We start from the raw sequence: 21,838 nt of genomic DNA on the forward strand, positions 1-21,838 counted from the left end.
CCTTTTGTTTGTTTTAAACCTGCTGCCTATTAATTTCACTGGGTGACCCTTCGTTCTTCTGTTATGTGAAGAAGTAAATAAGGAGTAATGCTGTCTAAGTGGTTAGTTTAAACTGTTGAATGGTTAAGCTTTTTGAATTTTTGTAGCTAGTTGGAGGGACTAGTAAAAAGAGCTTAATGTATAACTAGAAACTTAGTTTGTTAATGATTTTGAAAACTAACCACTATTCTGCCAGAAAAATGAAATTCTGTATCCAAGTGCATGTTTTCATTGCCAAGAATTGTTAACATATTTGACTGACTGTCACAGGGGTGGGCAAACTTTTTGGCCTGAGGGCCACATCTGGGTGTGGAAATTGTATGGCGGCCCATGACTGCTCACAAAATTGGGAGTTGGGGAGCGGGTGAGGGCCCTGGCTGGGCGTGCAGGCTCTGGGGTGGGGCCAGAAATGAAGAGTTCAGGGTGCAGGAGGGTACTCCGGCCAGGGACTGAGGGGTTCGGAGGGCGGGAGGGGGATGAAGACTGGGGCGGGGGGATGGAACGTAGGAGGGGGTCAGGGGTGCAGTCTTCAGGTGGCACTTACCTCAAGCAGCGGAGATGCGGCCAGGCAGCTCTGCATGCTGCCCTGTCCCCAGGCGCCGCCCCTGCAGCTCCCATTGGCTGCGGTTCCCAGCCAATGGGAGCTGTGGGGGCAGCGTGCGGAGCCCCCTGGCTGCCCCTGTGTGTAGGAACTGGAGGGGGCACATGTCGCTGCTTCTGGGAGCTGCGCGGAGTGGGGCAGGTCCCAGACCCCGGTCCCCTGCAGGAGCTTGAGGGCCAATTCTATGGCCAATTTTGTAGACTTTTATTATGTTTATATCCCACTTAATTGTCCCAATTAACAATCTGTTTATAAAGTATTTAATCTCCTATGACTAGTGTTCTTTATAAAATCTAGAAAAAGGCCACAGATTACTTAGTTGATATTTTCAGTGCTGTAGCTACAAGCGTGTGTTTATAATGGCAAGAAATGCAGTAAGTGGCCTGTTACTATTTTGATTGCTGTTTCAGACCGCTTTTGAATTTTTAAGAGTAATTTAGCATGCTTAGGTGCTCTTGATTACACTGCTTTTCTGCGAAGTCCCATAGTCAGATGGCAACAGTAATTTATACGACCTGTTGTTATTCTGGTAGATGATCTGTCTGTATGTAGTCCTTCTGAATTGCAGGTAAATACTGTCCGAGTGTGTCTACATTACAAAAATAACAAAATCAGAGAACCCATTTGCATCCCATTTGTCCCACCTGTCCTCCTTACAGTACAGGTAAAACATTGTGTGAATAGATCATGTCATTTAGCCCCATTAGGCAGCAACATGGTTAGACTCCCATCAGTGCTACAAACTTCAGCTGAATTGTAACAGGGTTTCTTGATCTGAATGTGCCCTCAGGGCTCTTACCTTGTTTTATGAATCTATGTATGTTACTAAAAACATTCAATATTTGAGGCAGAAGCTTTCAATGTCTTATTTTTCATTTGGCTGGAGAAATGCAAGAAACTGTTATTTTTTTAAATTGGGTGGTTTTCAGTCAGGTTTTGTCTCACTGACATGTATTGGCTCAATTCAGAAGCAGAACTGAGCTAGAAGCCAGAGGCAGACAAAAAACTGAACTGGAAGGCTTATATTTAGTAAAAGCATATCCGATCAAAATACAATAAGAATCTGACTTGTTTTCTGATTTAGGAGCTGACTTATGCTGAAATTCCACAGAGCATTTTCTTGCTGCTGCTATGATCTTTCTTTCTTACAAGTAAACAATAAATTGTTGAATCATTCTCAAAATGGTCTACTTCATACATTCATAGGCCTCAAGAAATTAATAAAGAAGAACTTGAAGGAAACAGCATGAGGTGTGGTAGGAAGCTTGCAAAGGATGGTGATGTATGTATAAACTATATCTTAATTTGTCCAAAACTAAGCTATCTCGAAAGTGTTACATATTTTCAGAAACTTTGTCTTCAGTGGCTTTTTTCAGAAACTGCACCAAAAAGGAAGATTTTAATGGAGATGATATTTTCACAAATAAACAAAGCTCCTTCTTATTGAAATGCTTGTCAGCTTTCCTAGTTTCTAGCAAAATACTACTAAAGTCATCATGATAGTACTATAAAACAAAGTCTGAATGTGTAGCGTTTTTAGGGAGGGGGGGGGAAATGAAGTTATTGTTTGAAACTCCTGAGATGCTTAATTATGACTTTTGCAAAGTAATAGAAATCATTAATTTTTTTAAAATACAATTTTAAATATAGTGTGCATAACATCTGTAAAATATTAGTTCTACTCTGAAAAGTGACGCTGTTCTGGAGAACCAACACACCTGCAAAGATGTATGTAATTTCTTCTTATACAGAATTGTTTGTTTAATTCTGATTTTTTACACCTGAGCAAAGCTTTTGAAGCGATTGAGGCTATCCAGGTGCGCCTGAGAGGATCGTTTGAAGATAATACAGTTGACTAGGTGTCTGGCCTAATTTGGCTTCAGAAAACTTCATTGGTGACGGGGCGTGACAAGGAAATAACTTCGCTTGCCTCTCAGGTCGCAGATTGAGTTTTCAGGGCTGGCAGTTGGACAAAGATATATTTACTTCCATAAACTGAGCATGTTATGCAAATCACTGACATTAAACGTGGAACCCACAGTGCCAATTTTGGTCACCTTCTGCAATAGAACTCATTAATGCTCAAGATTACATCACAATTTGGTAGTAAACATCTAAAGATTAGTTCTTAATACAGGAATATCGTGTTTATATCCTTATATAGCAGGCCTTATGAAAGAGCATTAGAAAGGTGAAGGACGTGTTTCCCAACTGCACGCTAAAATCATTTAACCGAAGGATCTGTTGTTTGAAGTAATCGCTTCATGCGTATATTTAACCCATGGTCCAGAGGGCTCTGGAGTTATGTTGCCTAGAGATCCTCCGGTAATTGGTGCATTATAAAATCTTTTGTGGACAGATGGTTTTAAATTGAAACCTGATTGTGTATAATTCCATGGCTCTATGTAAGGGTTAGGTGGCTGCTAAAGCTTGTGGCCTAACCAAATTCCAATGTAGGCAATTGCGTAACCATCCTATCTAAACACCTCTTCTGTTTCAATTGGCAGTGCTCCTATGAGGTGTACAGAAACTGGTCTGTAGGTTTGTTATGTGAAGTAAGATAGGTGTGTCGCACCCCAGAAGTGGCTGCATTTCAGTGGCAGGTGAAGTAATCCCTGATTCTTCAATCACATCTGTCTGAGCGGACACTTGCGCCCATGCAGAGTTCACTGTTTCAGTAGGACTTCATGCAGACATTGGGATATGTGGATCAGATGCAGATTTTGGGCCTTTGTATGTAAGGCTATGAAGTGCTTTGGGATCCTTCAGAGTGAAATGTGCTATATTTTTACTCGTATAGCCCATTGAAATAAAATAGGTCTTACATGTTTTCTCTGTTCTTTAGTACTGCTGGCGATGGACTGGATTCAACTTTGGCTTTGATCTGCTTGTCACGTATACAAATCGCTACATCATTTTCAAACGAAACACACTGAATCAGCCATGCAGTGGATCAGTCAGTCTGCAACCACGGAGAAACATTGCATTCAGGTGAAGAATGGCTAACCATTCATTTCACTGAAAAATATGTTTAAAGCCAGTATTTCAACTGATTTCGTACTGGAATTGGTTCATTAACAGATGACAACTTCATTGGCACAAAATATGCTTTATGACAATGTGTGCTCCTGTCTCCCTGTGAGAAGCTGGCTTCTTCCTTTAGCCTCAGGAAAAAAAAAAGTTACAGGAGGCTAAATCAAGTAATTTAACTTTCATTATACCCCATAGGCTACGTCTAGCCTCTTTTGATAACAGTGGAAAACTTATTTGCAGTAGAACCACAGGATATCAGATCCTGACCCTTGAGAAAGATCAGGTATGTTTGTGTGTATTTTTTTTAAAATCTAGTAATAGTCTAAATCATCAAGAACATTGAGAAAATCATCGGTGACCTTTAAAAAAAAATTCAATTACATTTTGTAGTTGCAGACATGAAATTTTAAAATGCTTCTGCCACACATAATGGAAGTTAATATTTGTAGTTTAAATGGGAGAACTAAATCAGAATATTTAGTTGGATTTCATTCGTGGCTGTAATGAAATTCTCGGGGTGCTGCTGAAGATATACACCATTTATCTTAATGTCTTTAAGAATGATTGTTAACCAGAATTCTAACACTTGAGAAATTAACCAGGTTTGATTTAACAAGCCAGTGAGAGGGAACCTTTTCATAGCTAGCCAAAAATAACATTAGGCTGTTAACAAAATTTGTAGATATAATTGGCGCAGTTTTTCCAATTTTAGTAGCAAATAGCTTAATATTAAATATTAAAATCTATGCAGATCTTGTGTTTTTAATCATTACAGTATATTACTGAGTATTGAAAATAAATGTCTGTTAGCACCTACCTGTGTAAAGGACAAATTCAGGACTAATTTGAAATCTTGCTGTTAGGAATAAGTTGCAGAGTTTGGCACATGACTGTCATGTGGACCCTGGTTGGAATTCATTGTCTTGTAACCTTGTTGCTAAGGTTTGTTTTCTTTTAAAGATAACGCATAGATCTCCACTTTTGGGTCAATAGTCTAGGCAAGGGAGCATGTTTTCATATACAATATCTTACTATTGGTTCCCTTATTTCCTGATTATGGCAATGTCTGTGTGGCACATGCACACAGGTATTGTTTCCTTGTAAATTTCAAATATTCCTATCGGATAAATTTCCAGATTTAGCGGGTCCAGATTCATTCTGAGGGTGACCGCCAAAAATGTTTTGGCTAGTTCCACTACCAAGAAATTTTAGCCCCTCCTAGATATAATAAGCTAGATTATCCAGTCTGCTGAAACCTCTAAATGGTAGGTGGTTGCCCGGGGAGACTCTCTGATGGTAGAGATGGTTTGGCCACTGCCTGCACTGGCTGATCCTTGTCGCTGATTTAAGGGGATTGAGGGAGTGAGATAGGGAGAGGCTTGGCAAGGTAGAGAATGTCTTGGCAAAGTTGAGGTATGATAAATTTTCGGGTGGCTAGTCATGTGTAGTGAAGGAGAGGGAATGAATTATATAACCTTGGATTCATTATTGATTTTTTTCTTCATACCCAGTGCTATGAATTTATAAAATGTTTTAAGTTCTGTGATGTTTTCCATCTTCTTTTTTGGAGGTAACATACAATTAAATGGAATCTCCAGTCGTTTGCTGTTTCACTCGAATCTGTTCTAGCACTTCTAAATTATGTACCACCCTTTATTTTTGTTCAGCAGTATGAATTATTGTTCTAAACTTCTTTAAAAATGTTCCTTCATATTTGCTTTACAGGAACAAGTAGTAATGAACTTGGACAGCAGACTTCTGATCTTCCCTCTGTATATCTGCTGTAACTTCCTATATACATCACCAGAGAAGAGAACTGAGAGTGACGGGCTGCTAGATAACCCAGAAAACTGAGAGACCTGTTTAGTGGAACACAATAGCACTTTTATAACTGTATGCCTGCTTTAAGTTAATGCCCTGCTTACACACAGAGCTATGAGAAATAAACAAAGGCCTTATACTGTAGCAGATAAATATATACAGCTACTTTTTTATCCTCAGTATATTCCTATGCATATCTGAAAAAAAGATCTGAAACCACATAGGCTAAAACTAGTTATACCATACATTTTTTCACTTGTATTTTCTGTTCTACATTAGCAGAGAACAGCCATTCCAAGTCTGTATGAAATCTGTTACAGGTTTGTTTGTTTCTGTTTTTTTGTTGTTGTTGGGGGGGGGGGGGCGGTGGGGCAAAATCTGAGCCTAACTGATAAAAGTGAATCTGTGTGAACGAAATGTTACTAACCTCTTTGTAAAATTCCTGATTACTTGTTAGATTTGGGTAAAAAAAGCCTTTCCATTGCTAACCACTGGGTTGCGCTCTTTTTGTAACAGAACTGTAAATAGCAAGCTCCAAATTCCACTGACTCCAGTGGCCCTTACATCAGGGCTACGTTTTCCTTTTATTTTCCTTATAGTTATTTAACTGTTGTACAGTTTTTCTGACCCATTTTAGTTTTTAAGCCTTCCACATGTCATATGTATATTTGTTTTTCTTGGTCTTAGGCCATTTTTTTAAACTTTGTGGAAAATATTTTTTATCTTCTGTTCCTCATTTTTTAGTAACAGTAAGAAAGACAAGTCTGAAATTTTCAGACAAGTTCATTCGGAAATGCATTTTTTTGATGTACCGAGAAGTCTACAAAGGTGTATTGTCCACCCCTTATGAGTCTTTCTGTTGACATAACCACAATTTTCAGCAAGGGTTCAGTTGACTCCTAACATATTTGTGTATACCAAATATCAGGGTTTTTTTTAACTTTTTGGCTTTCTGTAACATCTTGTTTTAACTTTTCATTGGGAAGCTGTATCCCACTTAAGCTCAGGAACTTGTGACCTTTGAGTGCCTTTTGAGTTATACATGCTAACACAAACTTCACATCGATTAAGCCAGGTCACAGGATCCAGAATAGGAGCTGAGAGCAAGGGATTCATTTCCAAGTTGGTGTTTAACTGATCCAAATCAAGGACAAGATGCACACTGTTAGTTTTGTACGTATTGGTTTGTTTTTTATGTTTGTCTATTGATACCTTGAATTCCTACTTACAGATTTATGGAGGCAAAGCAAGAACTTTGCCTCCTTAGGAACCCTATTTTTTTAATGTTAATATTGTCAGAAAAGGATTGAACCTTTGTACACGGTAACAAGGATACAAATGCAAGTTTAGCAAAATGACAACAACAGTGACAACTTGTGAATAAATCGTTGAAAGTGGATTTAATAGTGCAGTGCTCGTTAATCTTTCTTTTCTGCCAGAAATATATTCTGAGTCACCCTGAAAATGTTGGATATTAGCTATATGACAATGTCAAAAGTATTTTTGGACAATACCAGAGAGGAAATCAGTCAGGACTTTATCCTGCTGGAGCCTGAAGAAAAAAAGTCAAGCTTGGTGCTTAGTTGGGAACCTAATGCCTGTTTAGGCACCTAAATAAGTGGCTAGATTTTTCAAATAGTTGAGAACCCTCAACTCCCATTAATTTCTGTGGGAATTGTGAATGTTCAGTATCTTGGGGTGGGGGTGGGGGAATCACATCACTTATTTGTGTCTGACTTTAAAAGGCTTCTTTGTTTGAAAATGTAGGCCTGATTGGTAGGTGTCCTTTCCAACATTGTGGCACCTTAGAGACTAACACATTTATTTGAGCATAAGCTTTCGTGGGCTACAGCCCACTTCATCAGATGCATAGAATGGAGCATATAGTAAGAAGATATATGTACATACAGAGAACATGAAAAGGTGGAAGTTGCCATACCAACTCGAAGAGGCTAATTCATTAAGATCAGCTACTATCAGCAGGAGAAAAAAAAAACTGTTGTAGTGATGATCAAGATGGCCCATTTCAGACAGTTGACAAGGTGTGAGGATACTTTACACAAATTGAATCCATTTCCCCATGTTATGACCCAGCCACAAATTGAATCTCTTTCCCCATGTTAAGTATCCTCACACGTATATATCTTCTCACTATATGTTCCATTCTATCTGTTCTTTTTGCAGATACAGACTAACACGGCTGCTACTCTGAAACCTTTCCAACATTGATTTATGTTCCAACTGTTTATGTTGTACTTTGATTTTGTTCTTGAGCCTCTGTGGGCCTTTCAAACCACAGCAGCTATAATAATTTTTACATCCATCATTTTTTCTTACATGCCTTCTTGAGAGAGAGAAATTAGCTGTATTTATTAGAACTGTGTGTTCAAAGTAATTGTATGTAGTCTGAAGAAGGGAACATGAATTAACCACTTAATGATATCTGGAAAAATGTCTAATACCTTGTGGTTACTTCCTGAAACTAATAAATAGCAGGAGGAGGTAAAGAATAAGATGAATCTTCTGAACATTAAATGCTTTTACTTATAATTGCTTTTATAGTAAAAGCATAGTAAAGGATTAGCTTCTATTAGCAATAATTGAAGAAACTCCTGTAAGAAACTCTTGGGAAGGGAAGGAGAAGACATGAAGTGCCAAAACCTATTATCTCTATTTTAATGTTTGGGAATTAGCGCTCATTTACAAGAGGGCACAGCAACATGTACTTTGAATATTACCACTGCAAGTAGGGAAAAGAAAATAAGTTTGAGTCCAAACATAAAAGTGAAAGAAATCACGTTACATACTGCCCTAATTTTTTTTTAAGTATTCTTGTTGTGAAAACTTGACAAAATGAGGGAACTGTAAGAAGAAAAGAGAAAACTAAGAACTGAAGCTTGAATTCCAGTCACAGGTAGTTATTTCGAATAGCCTACATTTTACTGAATGTGATGAAAATTAGTGTAAGGCCAACATTGCAAAACAGAACAAGAAAGTAAGGAGGGATGCTTGTATGCAAGAAGCAACAGAAATCCTTTTCCTGAAGCCTGAGGATTGGTGGTGCTATGTCGCTGGTATAACAGTAGTTGTTATACAGACACCTAATCTTTTTATGAACCTTACTAAATGATGACTGTATAATGCCATGCTGCAGTGATATTACTGAAGATATTCCCTGTATACCCTACATTTCTTACCAGTTTTAAATATATTGTCTTTCAACTCAGAGTTTCTCTTTGTTATTGCTCAAATTGGGAAAAATTTCCTATTAATCTCTTTTCTCCCATTTAACCAAGAATTCAGTGGGATTGTAATAAGAAAAAGCTTCATAAATACAAAAGTGATCTGCACCATGTATTTAAATTTCAAAGTCAGACCTTTAGCAATAATCCTATAAACGTTGCTTCTATGAATCTGACATTCCATAGACCTAATTACAACTAATTTTGGTATTCAAATGCAGTACCCAAAGTACTTGGCAGCATCTTCCAGTCCTAGCTAAATATTACACTTTTAAGGTGAATTATTCTGTCTGATTAGCTAATGTCTTGGGCTTTGACTTTTTATTAATGTCCACTACTTACAAAGTCAAACATGCAAAGAAAGTGACCCTCACCCAAGCCGTGGATTCATTTTTTGTTTTGTGCTAAAATGGAGTGTTATCCTTCAATGCTAGGTAGAAGGCTGTCGGGAGCTGAAGTTTAATGAAAACAGAGAATATCTTCCGTAGGGATGCTGAGGATTAATATTTGTGAAGCACTTTGTAGATAAATGCTAAGTATTACCAGATAATTACTTGTTTGCAGGAGTGAGCCTAATTCAGTTAAATGTAACCTCCAAGAAATGAAACTTCAAGTCTTTTATGAAAGGCAATAAAATATATTTTAAAAACTCAGTGTTTATTGTGGCGGTAGGTAGCTATTCCCCCACTGAAAAAAGGAAAATCTGACACTATTAATCTTAATACATAAATATATTCCTGTAAATGAAAAGCAGATTTTTTTAGTGGTACAACATCTCTAGCTTTACAAGTTACTAAGCAATTAATGTTCTCATTAGTTACAGTAATAAATATCTGTGGTGGAAAATATTCTTGAATATAGAATCAGGAATATTTAACAAGAGGACACAAAACTGAGAGCATAAGAACCCTTAGGGCGCTTGTGTACATGTTGCGTAGCGCCTGTCTATGTGAAACAAAGGGGACTAAGTGTACTGTGAGGTGTTACTTTATGTGGGGAAGGGGAGCGCATTCTGGCCCTTAGTTGATGGACAGCCTTTTAGTCTCAATTCCTGACCCTGTCCGTTTAAAGTATTTCTCAAATACTGATGTTCTGAATGTTCAGTGCTTAAAGGCATGACAAAGTCAGGCTGGACGGCGGTAAGAGAGTGGCCCTGTTGGGTTCTGGGAAGTGGGCGGAGTAGCCTGAGGGGAGGAGCTACTGCGCCCCGGACTCATAAATATGGGGGATGACAGAAGAAAAAACAAGTGCAGGTGTGAGGGTCAAAGGGTCAAAAGTAGGAAGGCAGGTATGTTAGCCCTAGAGGGATAAAGGTATTTTTTCCTACAAGCTGAGAAGGGGTTACCTCAGGTCAATTAGGGACACCTGAGTCCAATTAAGGGCTGCCTGAGACGTTTTAAAACTCCTTTTGTGTGTGCGGGGGCGGGGGAGAGAAGGAGAGAGACAAGCGGCTGCCAGGCTTCTCCCGGGTGAGAGGCTGCTCTTCGCTCCCCACGGGAAACAACTGGAACTGAGTGCCTGCTTAGGGGACACCCGGGGCCAACAACAGGACGACGTCCCCTCGGCGAGGGGGCAGGGAAAGGTATCCCCCGCTGGTTTTGTGTTTGTAGATTTGTTTCTTTTGGTTGGTGGAGGAGCAACCCTCGGGCCTGCCCCAGGCCTACCTTGAAAGTATGGATAAGTAAACACAGAGGAGGGGAAGACACAGTCCGGAGTGGGGCTGATTTACCTCAGGCCACCACCAGAGGGGGAAGTGCTAAGTCTGCAGAGGCAGAGGAGATGCCTTGCCACAGCGGGCACTAAACTCCTCTAGCCACGTTGAAGCGTTACTGAGGGCACCGTGTTTTCGACTGTGGGGGCAGGAATGGTTGTTTGCTGTACACTTGTATAGTGCCTAGCACAACAGCATCTCCACTTCTAGGTGCTATTCTGCAATATAAATGTTAAATCGTCATAGGGGGTGAGGTTTTCAGTATTGAGCGAGGCAGATTCCATGGATGCCGAATGTAATTGCTTAAGTTACACACTGATTATAGAATCCTAGGACTGGAAGGGACCGTGAGAGGTGGTCTAGTCCAGCCCCCTGCACTCATGGCAGGACTAAGTATGATCTAGACCATGCCTGACAGGCGTTTGTCTAAACTGCTCTTAAAAATCTCCAGTGACAGAGATTCCACAAAAAGAAAAGGAGTACTTGTGGCATCGGATGAAGTGAGCTGTAGCTCACAAAAGCTGATGCTCAGATAGATTTGTTAGTCTCTAAGGTACCACAAGTCCTCCTTTTCTTTTTGCGAATACAGACTAACACAGCTGCTACTCTGAAACCAGAGATTCCACAGCCTCCCTAGGCAATTTATTCCAGGGCTTAATCACCCTGACAGGAAATTTTTGCTAATGTCCAACCTAAACTTCCCTTGCTGCAATTTAAGCCCCTTGCTTCTAATGTCCTATCCTCAGAGGCGAAAGAGAACAATTTTTCTTCTTCCTGCTTGTAACAACCTTTTATGTACTTTTATTTGCTCCATTATCTTTCCAGGTACTGAAGTTAAGATGACTGGACTGTCATTCCCCGGGTTGTCCTTATTTCCCTTTTTATAGATGGGCACTATATTTGCCCTTTCCAGTCCTCTGGAATCTCACCCGTCTTCCATGACTTTTCAAAGATAATCGCTAATGGCTCAGATATCTCCTCAGTGAGCTCCCTGAGTATTCTAGGATGCATTTCATCAGGCCCTGGTGACTTGAAAACATCTAACTTGTCTAATTTTTAATTTTTTCTTTCCCTATGTTAGCCTCTGATCCTATTTCATTTTCACTGGCATTCGTTAAGTTAGATGTCCAACTGCTACTGAACTTGTTGGTGAAAACTGAAACAAAAAAGTCATTTAGCACTTCTGCCATTTCCACATTTTCTATTACTGTTTCCCCCACCTCATTGAGTAATGGGCCTACTCTGTCCTTGGTCTTCCCCTTGCTTCTAATGTATTTGTAGAATGTTTTCTTGTTACCCTTTATGTCTCTAGCTAATTTACTCTGGTTTTGTGCCTTGGCCTTTCTAATTTTTTCCCCACATGCTTGTGGTGTTTGTTTATAGTTATCCTTTGTAATTTGACCGAGTTTCCACTTTCTGTAGGACCCTTTTTTTGAGTTGCAGATCACTGAAGATCTTCTGATGATGCATAGATTTGTTTCACCCTAGTCTCTGTGTTCTGCGTTAGAAGCTTGTGTGCCAGTTGATTTCACCGTTCTTCCATTATTTCCTTTATCATGTCAGGCAATTACCAAAACTGCGTGTTGCTTCCTCAGACTGTGGGGTTCTCCCTATCAATGCAGCTATTGAGAGAGTCACTTTCCAAAAGGCTTTTCCATCCAGTTAAGCTCTTTCAGTTGCAATCGTAGCATAACAATGTCGTCTGGGAGCTAATGTTATTTCACACAGTAGTCAGCTGGTGTTTTCAGGAAAATGATCATTTTAAGTAGGCGTTTGTAAACAGCAAAGACTAGAGCTGGTCAGAATTTTGATGAACAACGGATTCTTAAAAACCAGCACAAAAAAACCATTTAACCAGGTTCCCTGAGTCAGGCTAGTTTGGTCATTCCAAAATAAGCACGATATGAGCATTTTTTTTTTTTACTAAACTTCACTGAAAAACGTGATCCCTACCTCCCACTCAGATGGCTCTTGGAGGAGAGCCAAGAAGATGACCACCTTTGTAAAATTAGTTGTAGGCTGCGCCTTCTGCTGCGCCAGTCATTCCGCACAGCATCACAGTGATTCTCGCAACAAGTGTATTGATGTACTATGTGAAATAATACTTTACAGGTAACAGTTAAAGCTGATTATTCTGAAATTTGCTTGTTGAGTGTATTGAGAGCGCAACTTTCAGTGATATTTATAAAGTACTGATAGGTCTTGCATAAGAACCACTTGATGAAAGTATTAAAGCTTGCCCCTTCTGTGTCTAGTATTGAACTGGAAGGTTCATGATTACCATAATTAGCGGTGAAAGGTTTGCTGTGTTAATAATACAAACATTAACTGGATGGTAGTGAGCGGTATACCAACAAGTTGAGCTCCTGGTTTATAATTACTTGTATGGGAAGAAGACTTGTGATCAGAAGAAGACTTGTGATTGATTTAATTTAGCAGAAAAGGCATAATGAGATCCAGTAGCTGGAAGCATAGCTAGACAAATTCAGACTAAAGAGGAGATGCTAATTATGAGCAGTGAGGGTAATTAATTTGGAACAACTTATCTAGGGATGTGGTAGATTCTCAGCCACTTGGAGTCTTTAAATCAAGACTGGATGTCTTTTTTGTCGCTGAGCCAGAAGTTAATGCAGGAAAATCTTGGTTAAATTCTATGGCCCATGCTTTGCAGGAGGTCAGACTAGATGTTCATAATGGTCCCTTCTGGCTTTAAAATCTGTGCCAAATTGATCCAACGCCTGTTAAATTGACAGGCTCACACTGGGCTTTTGGATCAGATTTGGCAATTAGTTTCCTATTTAAAGATTTTTATTTCAGTAAATAAAAAGCTTTGCATATAAGAATGTAAGCATTGCAATAATATGTGGTGTACTTTGAAAAGACTGTCAGCTTAATGGAAGCTAGAATCAGACCTACTGACTTAGAGTTTTTTTCTAGGAAATCTCGCTGATTCAAAGAAAACAGAAGATTTTCGTGACCTCCTCTACTTCTGAGGAAAAGTTTGCCTCAGCCTTCTTAAAAGGAATTCACCCAGGGATGATCATTATCAATAAAGGTTCCAGTATACTGATAAATAATGCCTGACAGCCAAAGGGCATGACTGAAAAAGATCTGAGAGAATTAAAGATCTTCATAATCTTAGAAGATCAGTTGAATGTGTTGAACATGTTTGTGAAGGAAGGAACTTAACTCAAGGGCAGTAGAAGAAAAATCGCATTGTAAGACAAGAAAGATAATAGATCTGCATTGCAGCAAGTACCAAGTTATAAGTTATGGAGCAAAAAAAGTTTTTTTAAAACCTTAAGCAAACTGCAGCTTTGAGATATTTTTAAATTTTCAATTAAGTAACTGGTTTTCTTGGCAAAAACTTAATTCCCAGTAATTTCCCCCCTTCTCCCTGTGATACAGTAATATGTAAAGAATCTTTTAATCTTCAAAGTACTTTGCAAATATAAAGTCATCTTCAAGACACCCCTGTGACGTACCATAGGTGAATATCCCAATTTTGCAGATGGGATATAGAGGCAGAAAAATAAAGTGAGTTGCCCAAGGCTGCAAAGCAATTTGTTGTTGGAAGCTGGATTAAAACCCAGGAGTTCCAGCTCCCAGCTGTCTGCTTTTATGTTGCCAGTCTCAACTATATTTAGTAATAAAACACGAGTAAATAAATTTTAAAAAATGACTTTCAAATTCTCAAACTTTGACAAATGGTATAAATGGATAATGCCTAGATAAACCCAAGAGACTTAAGCTCTATTCATGACTCTGCCACTGACAGGTTTCTTAAGCGCCATGTGCCTCAGTTTCCCCATCTTAAAATATAGAGAGAACTACACATCTTTGTGAAAAGCTCTGTAAAGGGAGCAGCAGTGTAGCCAGTGGAGAGGGCCCTGGACTTGGATTCTCCTCCCAGTACTGCCACTGAACTGCATGACCTTGGTCAAGACGCTTCACCTCATTGTGTCTCAGTTTCCCCATTTGTAAAATGGGAATGAGGATTGCTCACTTGTAAAGTGCTTTGAGATTTATACATGGAAAATGCTATATAATAATTGACTGCATTGGCTATATGTGGATGGGCTAATGCTATATATCATTACTTGCGATCTACCTAATATAAATGCTGAGTAGTTGTAATATGGTTACCTTTGCAATCAAATGTACTTGCAAGATTTTCCAAACAAGACAGTCCTCCTTTAAAAGATAAAATTAAGCTTATTTTATTACTAGTGGTTGGTGCTTTGTTGCAGGACTGACCATTTTAACTTGAGAGACGAGGTGGGTGAGATAATATCTTTTATTGGATCAACCTCAGTTAGTGAGAGAGACAAGATTTTGAGCTTCCACAGAGCTCGTCTTCAGGTTTTAACTTGTTTCAGAGTAACAGCCGTGTTAGTCTGTATTCGCAAAAAGAAAAGGAGTACTTGTGGCACCTTAGAGACTAACCAATTTCTTTGAGCATGAGCTTTCGTGAGCTACAGCTCACTTCATCGGATGAAGCACAGATGGGCGGTGTTGTCTGATCATATTGGTAAGAGAACAGCATGGGGTTTCCTTGTTCCTTAATTCCCAAACTATCTTGACGTAAAATCAGCTCAAAACTTCAGACAGACACTGCCCCTTTTACTTTTTTAAATAGAAAGCTGGTTAAAGAAAAATCTGAAGAGATAAGTATCGACAATTGTGGAAATAGGCTGAGGAAACGCTACGAAAAAAGTCCATCACTGAAGCTTTCAGCAAAAATGATTCTGTAGCCAGGAACGGAATGCCACAGTGAACCTCAGTGAGTTTAGGTACCTATCAAAGGTACTTATCTGGCCCTCAACACACAGTATCTCTGCACTTCATAGTCTTTAATGTATTTATCCTCACAACACCCCTGTGAGTGGGGAGCGGTAGAGATACAGCAAGATAAGTGACTTGCCAAGAGTCAACAACTGAGCTCAGTCACAGGTATTGTGCCTTTCACTCCATACACAGTAACCAGACATAATCTGGAGTTAATTTGCTGATAGCCAATGGTAGGCATGACTAAGTATTGTACTGAGATGTATATTGTTTGTTAGGTGCAATGCATGCCTTGCAATTGCAAAAGATTCAGTCAAAGATATGGAGTTGCTTGTTACAGGTAAATTAGATGGTTTGCATGTAATAAGAGATTTGAACTTGAACTGAAGCTTAAACCAAACCAGGAAACTTCATGCTCTGAAAAGCAGATGCATAATAAAATCTGGAACCTACTGGTTGGTGGGAGCATGTGACAGTGACCCTGTCTGTGCCAGATCTGCAGAGAAAATGAGTCTGTTACAGCCCCCCTCCCCCAGTTGGGGAATCTTGGCTCTTTAGCTCAAACTGTCCAGACTTTGGCCCTGTGTGCACCTAAAAATTAGATTGACCTAGCTACACTGCTCAAGGCTATGAAAAATTTCACATCCTCTGCGACACAGTTAAATTGATCTAGCCCCGCTGTAGGTGCAGCTAGAGCGACGGAATAATTCTTCTGTTGACCTAGCTGTCATCTCTCGGAGAGGTGGATTACCTACATGGATGGAAAAACCCCTTCCATTGATGCAGGAAGCATCGGCACTACAGTGGCATAGCTACTGCAGACCTCCAGAGTTGAAATCATACATAGCGTGTAGACATGCCTTAAGCTCTGCAGGTCTGCAGTTCAATCTCGACTGTACTAGTCAAGATGGCAGTCATCACACCTGCTTAATGAGACTGATTGAATAATGGTTTTTAACTAGAACGATGCAAAAAACTGATTTTTAGTTCTCTGCCCCAACCCCCACAAAAAAAAAGAAGAAAAAAAAAAAAAAGACGAAACAATCAATCCTTTCCAGGTGATCTGAAATGAAAAGTTTGTGGTTAACTGAAAAAGTAAAAGTTCAAAATATATATATATACACCTCTACCCCGATATAATGCGACTCGATATAACACGAATTCAGATATAATGCGGTAAAGCAGCACTCTGGGGGGTGGGCGGGGCTGCTCACTCGGGTGGATCAAAGCAAGTTCGATTTTACAGTTTCCCCTATAACGCGGTAAGATTTTTGGGCTCCCAAGGACAGCGTTATATTGGGGTAGAGGTGTATATGCGGGACGAAATGTTTTGTTTGACCAAACTGAAATATTTTGTTTTGTTTTTGAAGGTCTTTTACCTTTAAAAAAAATTTTAAAGTGAAATTCAAAATAAAAAGTTATTTTGAATCAAAACATTTTGTTTCGAAAACATCAGAACAAAATATTTTGGTGTTTGGGATTTTTTTGTTTTTGTTTTCAACTGAAACAATTAGGTGAATTTTACACAAATTCACAAAATGTTTCTGTCAACACAAATCTGCCTTTTTTGGCAGAAAAAAAGTGGGGTCTGAAAATGTTGGCCCAGCTGAATTCTTAATTTAACCCTGACTACTTCACTCTTTGCCGCATTGCTGAACAGCTATTCTGTATTAAAACTCATTCTACAGACAGCATTCTTTCCTTTTGCTATCACACATTCAAGGTTTAGTTTGCAAGTAAAACTGGATGGGATTTTTCGGTCAAATAGTAAATTTGCTGAAAAATGCCGTGTGAGAGTGAAAGTCCTAGGTTCAAACCATGGCAACCTTTGGCGAGGGTCAATACGTTATGCTAGCGGAGCCGAGCCAATGCAGCTACTGAAGAGAGAGCTGGATTGCATTCTGGCTTGGGGGAACATAAGAACGGCCACACTGGGTCAGACCAATAGTCCATCTAGCCCAGTATTCTCGTGGCTGGTGTCAGATGCTTCAGAGGGAATGAATAGAACAGGGCAATTAGTGAGTGATCCATCCCCTGTCATCCAGGAGACTCAGAGCATGGGGTTGCGTCTATGACCATCTTGGCTAATGGCCAAGCTAGGAATAGAACCCATGTTTCCTTAGTCCCAGTTCACTGCTCTTCCCACTAGCTCACTTTGCCTCCCACAAAAGATGTTTTCAAAAAATAAGCCGTGGGACCTATCCTCTGTTAATATAGCTAATTCCTTTTTGAACCCAGTGATACTTTTGGCCTTCACATCATCCCCTGGCAATGAGTTCCACAGGTTGGCTGTGCATTGTGTGAAGAGCTTCCTTATGTTTGTTTTAAACCTGCCGCCTATTAAAATAACTACAAAAAATAGCAGCTACGTTCTAATTGCAGGCTCTTTGTTACTGGCGATGATGCTGGAGATGGAAAGAGCACAGGCTGATTTTCACAGCCCAAAAGGAGCATGCAGCACTATGAATTAAGGGGGAAAATTATTGTGCAAGTCAGGCAAGTTTGATTAGGATTCCACCAACAGAAAATTGAAAGAGGAGGGACAAGTTAAAGTGCACTTTTAAAAATTGTTTGGATGGGGGATGACTATACACCACTATACAAGGGCTTAGTTACTTTAAAACCAACTCCCCAGGCTTTCCATTAACGGTGCATTTTCAAATGACAGCAGTTGACATGTTTGATCTATTCCCTGGTCTCTCTCTCTCTCTCTCTCTCTCTCTGCTTTTGCTGGATTTCAGTGGATAAACTGAATTCAGTTGGTAGGACGCCTTGCTGGGAAAGGTACTGTTTGTTCTCTTCATGCTGGGGGAGCAGATTACAAGCTTGAACGGTTTTCAGTCTCTGGTTTTTCTTCAGATTGCATAAATCTTTTGCCTTTTACTAAGGATTTCTGTGGAGAGGAACATTTATGAGTTTCCAGTTAGGGCCCTTAGGAGAATCAAAAGACCCAACAGCTACCTCTGTAATTTTAAGCTTCTCTAACTACTGACATCAAGAACAGAGGGATAAACTCCTCCGTCTTTTCCTGATTCAGTTATTCTTACTTTCTCCTGCTGAGGTCAAAAATATCAGTTTAATACTGGTCAAATTTGTTTAACAATGTACAGTGGCTATTTCAGAGCTTCCAGGCCATTCTTATTTGCAAGAGAGGTTTCAAGGACTATACCTGGTCCTCAGTAAACAAGGAATATAGAAATACAGGAATTACCAGACTGGATCATGTCTCTGACTGCCTGGGATAGCTTGGTAACTGCCACTGTTAATATATCCTACAGAAGAAGAAGAAAACTTACAGAAGGCATTTAAGGGAGAAAGTGCCTGCAAAGACCTGCAACGCCCCCTTAGTTAGAGGTTGAATCTGAAGCCGAAGGGTTTATATACTTTCCAAGACACTAGTGATTTTTGTTTGTTTTGTTTTGAAATGTAACAAGATAAAATCAGTGTAGAGGGGAAATGTAACACCAATAAAATTTAATGGTCTAGGGAAAATTCCATAGCTTACAGTGCTGTTTAGAGATGGTTTCTTCCAAATTCTCCCTTGCTGCAGACATCAGGGATTTTGGTAGATCTCCCAGACTTGTGGAGTCTTCTACTGGCTTTTATTCTATGGGGGGTTGTCAAAAGGTGTTACAGTTCTCAAGACTCAAGTCTTCTATTTATCCATGGGGTGGGTACGGACAGGCAAGTCTGGCAACTTTCCCCTCTGCAGCCCTACAGCTATGCCTCAAATCTGATGAGGAAGGATGACCTTAGGAGGGAAAAGTTGGCCTGATCACGTCTGCATTATATGCATATCTACACAGCACTGACAACCCTCCCAGTCTTTGTCCTCTCAAGGGAAAAGATATGTTCTTAATGTGAGTTAGCCAAAATCTTAGTGAAGATGAGGCATAAATGCATGATCTTTATCCCTTCTCCCTTGTGAAGTAAGATTTTAAAACAAACCTTTAGCAACTTGTAGTTTATAAATTACTAAAAGGTTGCCTGAAAGCTTATGTGAAATTAATTCACACCTTTCCCAGGATCCTGGAACAACACTTCTTAATGCACTAACCTCCTAGATAACGAGGAGTCTGGTGGCACCTTAAAATAAATGGATAACAGATAACAGATTTATTTATGAAGAGCTCTCTTCATGTGCCAATATATATTTATGCCTGTTTCTGTAATTTTCACTCCATGCATATGAAGAAGTGGGTTTTTTACCCATAAAAGCTTATGCCCAAATAAATCTGTTAGTCTTTAAGGTGCCACCGGACTCCTCGTTTTTTTTGTGGATACAGACTAACACAGCTACCCCTCCGATACTTAATCTCCTAGATGCGGCAAAGGATTGAAAGCAGCAAGGGTCTTCGGCTCCATCATAAATGTTTAAAGAGATGAGGCATACAAACAGCATGCGTTATCATGGCAGGAAACCTCTGCGGAGAACTAATAGATGTCAACCTGCAATTGACTTCAGTGGAAAGACTCCAGGATAAGCAAAAAGCAGCTCTGCCCCATTACGAACATGGAGTGAATTCTCCTTTGAAAACAGGAGGGGAGGATTCATTAGTGGATTTAGTATTTATGCAAATTAAACTCCTTCAAGGGCTCTGTGTGAGGCCACGTCAGCCAATTCCCTGCTTCCTCATTCCCTGTTACCTACCTGTTCTGCTTTTATAACATTAGTTAACGTAAGATTAGGAAAAGTTTATAGAAAAATATCATTCTATTGCTTGCCCTGCTGCTAGTTCTATCTAGTTGAGTGAAAGAATCACCACTGATTCTATCCATAAAACTGCAGGTGTTAAGAAGTCAATATCTTCATTGCTATTTTATAAGAAGTCTTTGGAGTCCCATAATCCCTAACTCCTGTTCCTAGGGCTGGTCTCGAAAAGCATGAAGCAGAAGAGGAATGACTTCTAAATTACTCTAGGACCAGATGTAGAATCCAGGCGGTGTCATTTTCAGAACTTTGGAACAACCAGAGAAGAAGGCCTGTTCCAGAGAATCCATCCTAAATCTTCCATGAGAATTCATCAAGTTGAATTTTTGCTCACTACTTCCCAAGACTGAATTTGAGCCATCAACCTAGATGTGAAAGATTCTAGAGCCCCCTTACGTAGCTGCTGAGCCAGCTAGCCCCTCCTTAACAATTTGTTCCTCCTTTGTTTTCAGCACAAACAAATCAATATAGCCCCCCGCCACCTTACTGAGGTGTTAAATGCTACACCAAACCTGCACTTAACTGTTTGTAGGAACGTACACATGGCACATTTTCTGCATTGCCTGTAACTGGAAAATTACCCAGCCGATGGTAAAATAAAGGGAAAAGGGGCAAGAGTCATTCCTGTAGACGCAGGAAATTAACCACTTTTTATTTCCTTACTTGCAGATGCTCAATTGAAACCTCCCCATCTGATGATTCAGGCTTTGGGGTAAACAAGGCTTTTGGTGAGCAAGAAAGTAAAAACCAAAAACAATTGGGAATAGATTCTATTAAATGGCAACATAAAATACGAAGTGCATCTTAGGTAATAAGATGCAAGGCGCTGTGATGAGAGCTAGCTAGGCAAATATATCGGGGACAATGGGTCGATCCGCTGTTCCTCTGCACAGATCCATTTCAGCCTGGTTCTTTCTTGCACTTCACCTTGTGTGATCACTTATGCCACTGCAAAGTTGCGGGGGAAGATGCTACCATACTCATCAGGTGGCACTTCACCCATTTGGCACTGGTGTAAACAAGTGCACTAGCTGCAGGGCGGTGGAGATTGATGCCCGCTGGTTCCTGTTCCCCTCTGCTTTGTGCCTGGGATAGTCATTCACACTCGTGCAAAGGGGGTGTGCAACTCTCCCAAATCGCAATGAGAGGGCATCAATTGTGAGCTGTACCTGAACTGATCTTGGTGTCACTTGAGTGTGGGGGAGCAAATCTGGCTATATTTACCATCTTTGAGAAACCTAGACTCTGGAGCATACCAGAGACCAGTCCAAGCCTCAGTGTAAGAGGAGTCCCAAGGGTAGGGTTAGGTATCTTCCCCACAACACATCCTTCCAGCCAAGCTTTCGGAAACATCCCCTCCTCTCCCACCTTTTCAAATGCTTGCTTATTTTTTTTTTCTTTTCTTAAAAGGTCAGCGCCAGCAGCCCAACATTCCTGAGCAACCCTACAATAACACACCTGGGAGCACAGCAGAAAGGAGAACATTTTGCTTGGTAAGGGCAGGTTTTTGGTTCCCATCTATTCTGAAACATATCTTTTCCCTCTGTCCCTGTCCACTGGAGGGGAAACTTCCTGGTCAAAGCCCAGGATGCCAGGTAGCGTAGAGGGAGTCCCTGGATTTCCAGAGCCACCATGGGAGGCCGTTTCCCCCCCCAGTGTCTATCGAGTTTGTGATCAGAACAGCAGCTCATTCCACAGGGCAGAGGCCCCACAGAACCATTTAAGGGACACTCTTGCACCATTCTCCTTCCCTCAGGCCCTTTCTGGTGGGTTCCCCCATGGGGAGGGACCAACCCGGACCACAGCGATGATACCGAATACAGCACTCAACGAGCCAGACCACGTGGGTAGGTCTACACTGCCACTTGGAGCGAGTCTGGCTATGTGGGTGG

General features: G+C 40.2%; 1 protein-coding gene and 1 pseudogene across 4 annotated transcripts in view; both read left to right on the plus strand.

Moving 5' to 3' along the window:
- GMCL1 (germ cell-less 1, spermatogenesis associated) overlaps window positions 1-6,893 on the plus strand; it is a 30,860-nt gene extending 23,967 nt beyond the window's left edge. For all 4 annotated transcript variants that reach the window (XM_037886234.2, XM_043536221.1, XM_043536223.1 and 1 more), the window contains 4 exons: window positions 1,847-1,922; window positions 3,486-3,631; window positions 3,869-3,956; window positions 5,399-6,893. In XM_037886234.2, the coding sequence (XP_037742162.2) occupies window positions 1,847-1,922; window positions 3,486-3,631; window positions 3,869-3,956; window positions 5,399-5,527 (439 nt within the window). In that variant the 3' untranslated portion in view covers window positions 5,528-6,893. The remainder of the gene's footprint in view (window positions 1-1,846; window positions 1,923-3,485; window positions 3,632-3,868; window positions 3,957-5,398) is intronic.
- Window positions 6,894-18,074: 11,181 nt separating this feature from the next.
- On the plus strand, window positions 18,075-18,162 carry LOC114020771 (annotated as a pseudogene).
- Window positions 18,163-21,838: the final 3,676 nt, after the last annotated feature.

The sequence above is a fragment of the Chelonia mydas genome, chromosome 26, assembly GCF_015237465.2.
Source record: "Chelonia mydas isolate rCheMyd1 chromosome 26, rCheMyd1.pri.v2, whole genome shotgun sequence".
Taxonomy (NCBI): Eukaryota; Metazoa; Chordata; order Testudines; family Cheloniidae; genus Chelonia; species Chelonia mydas.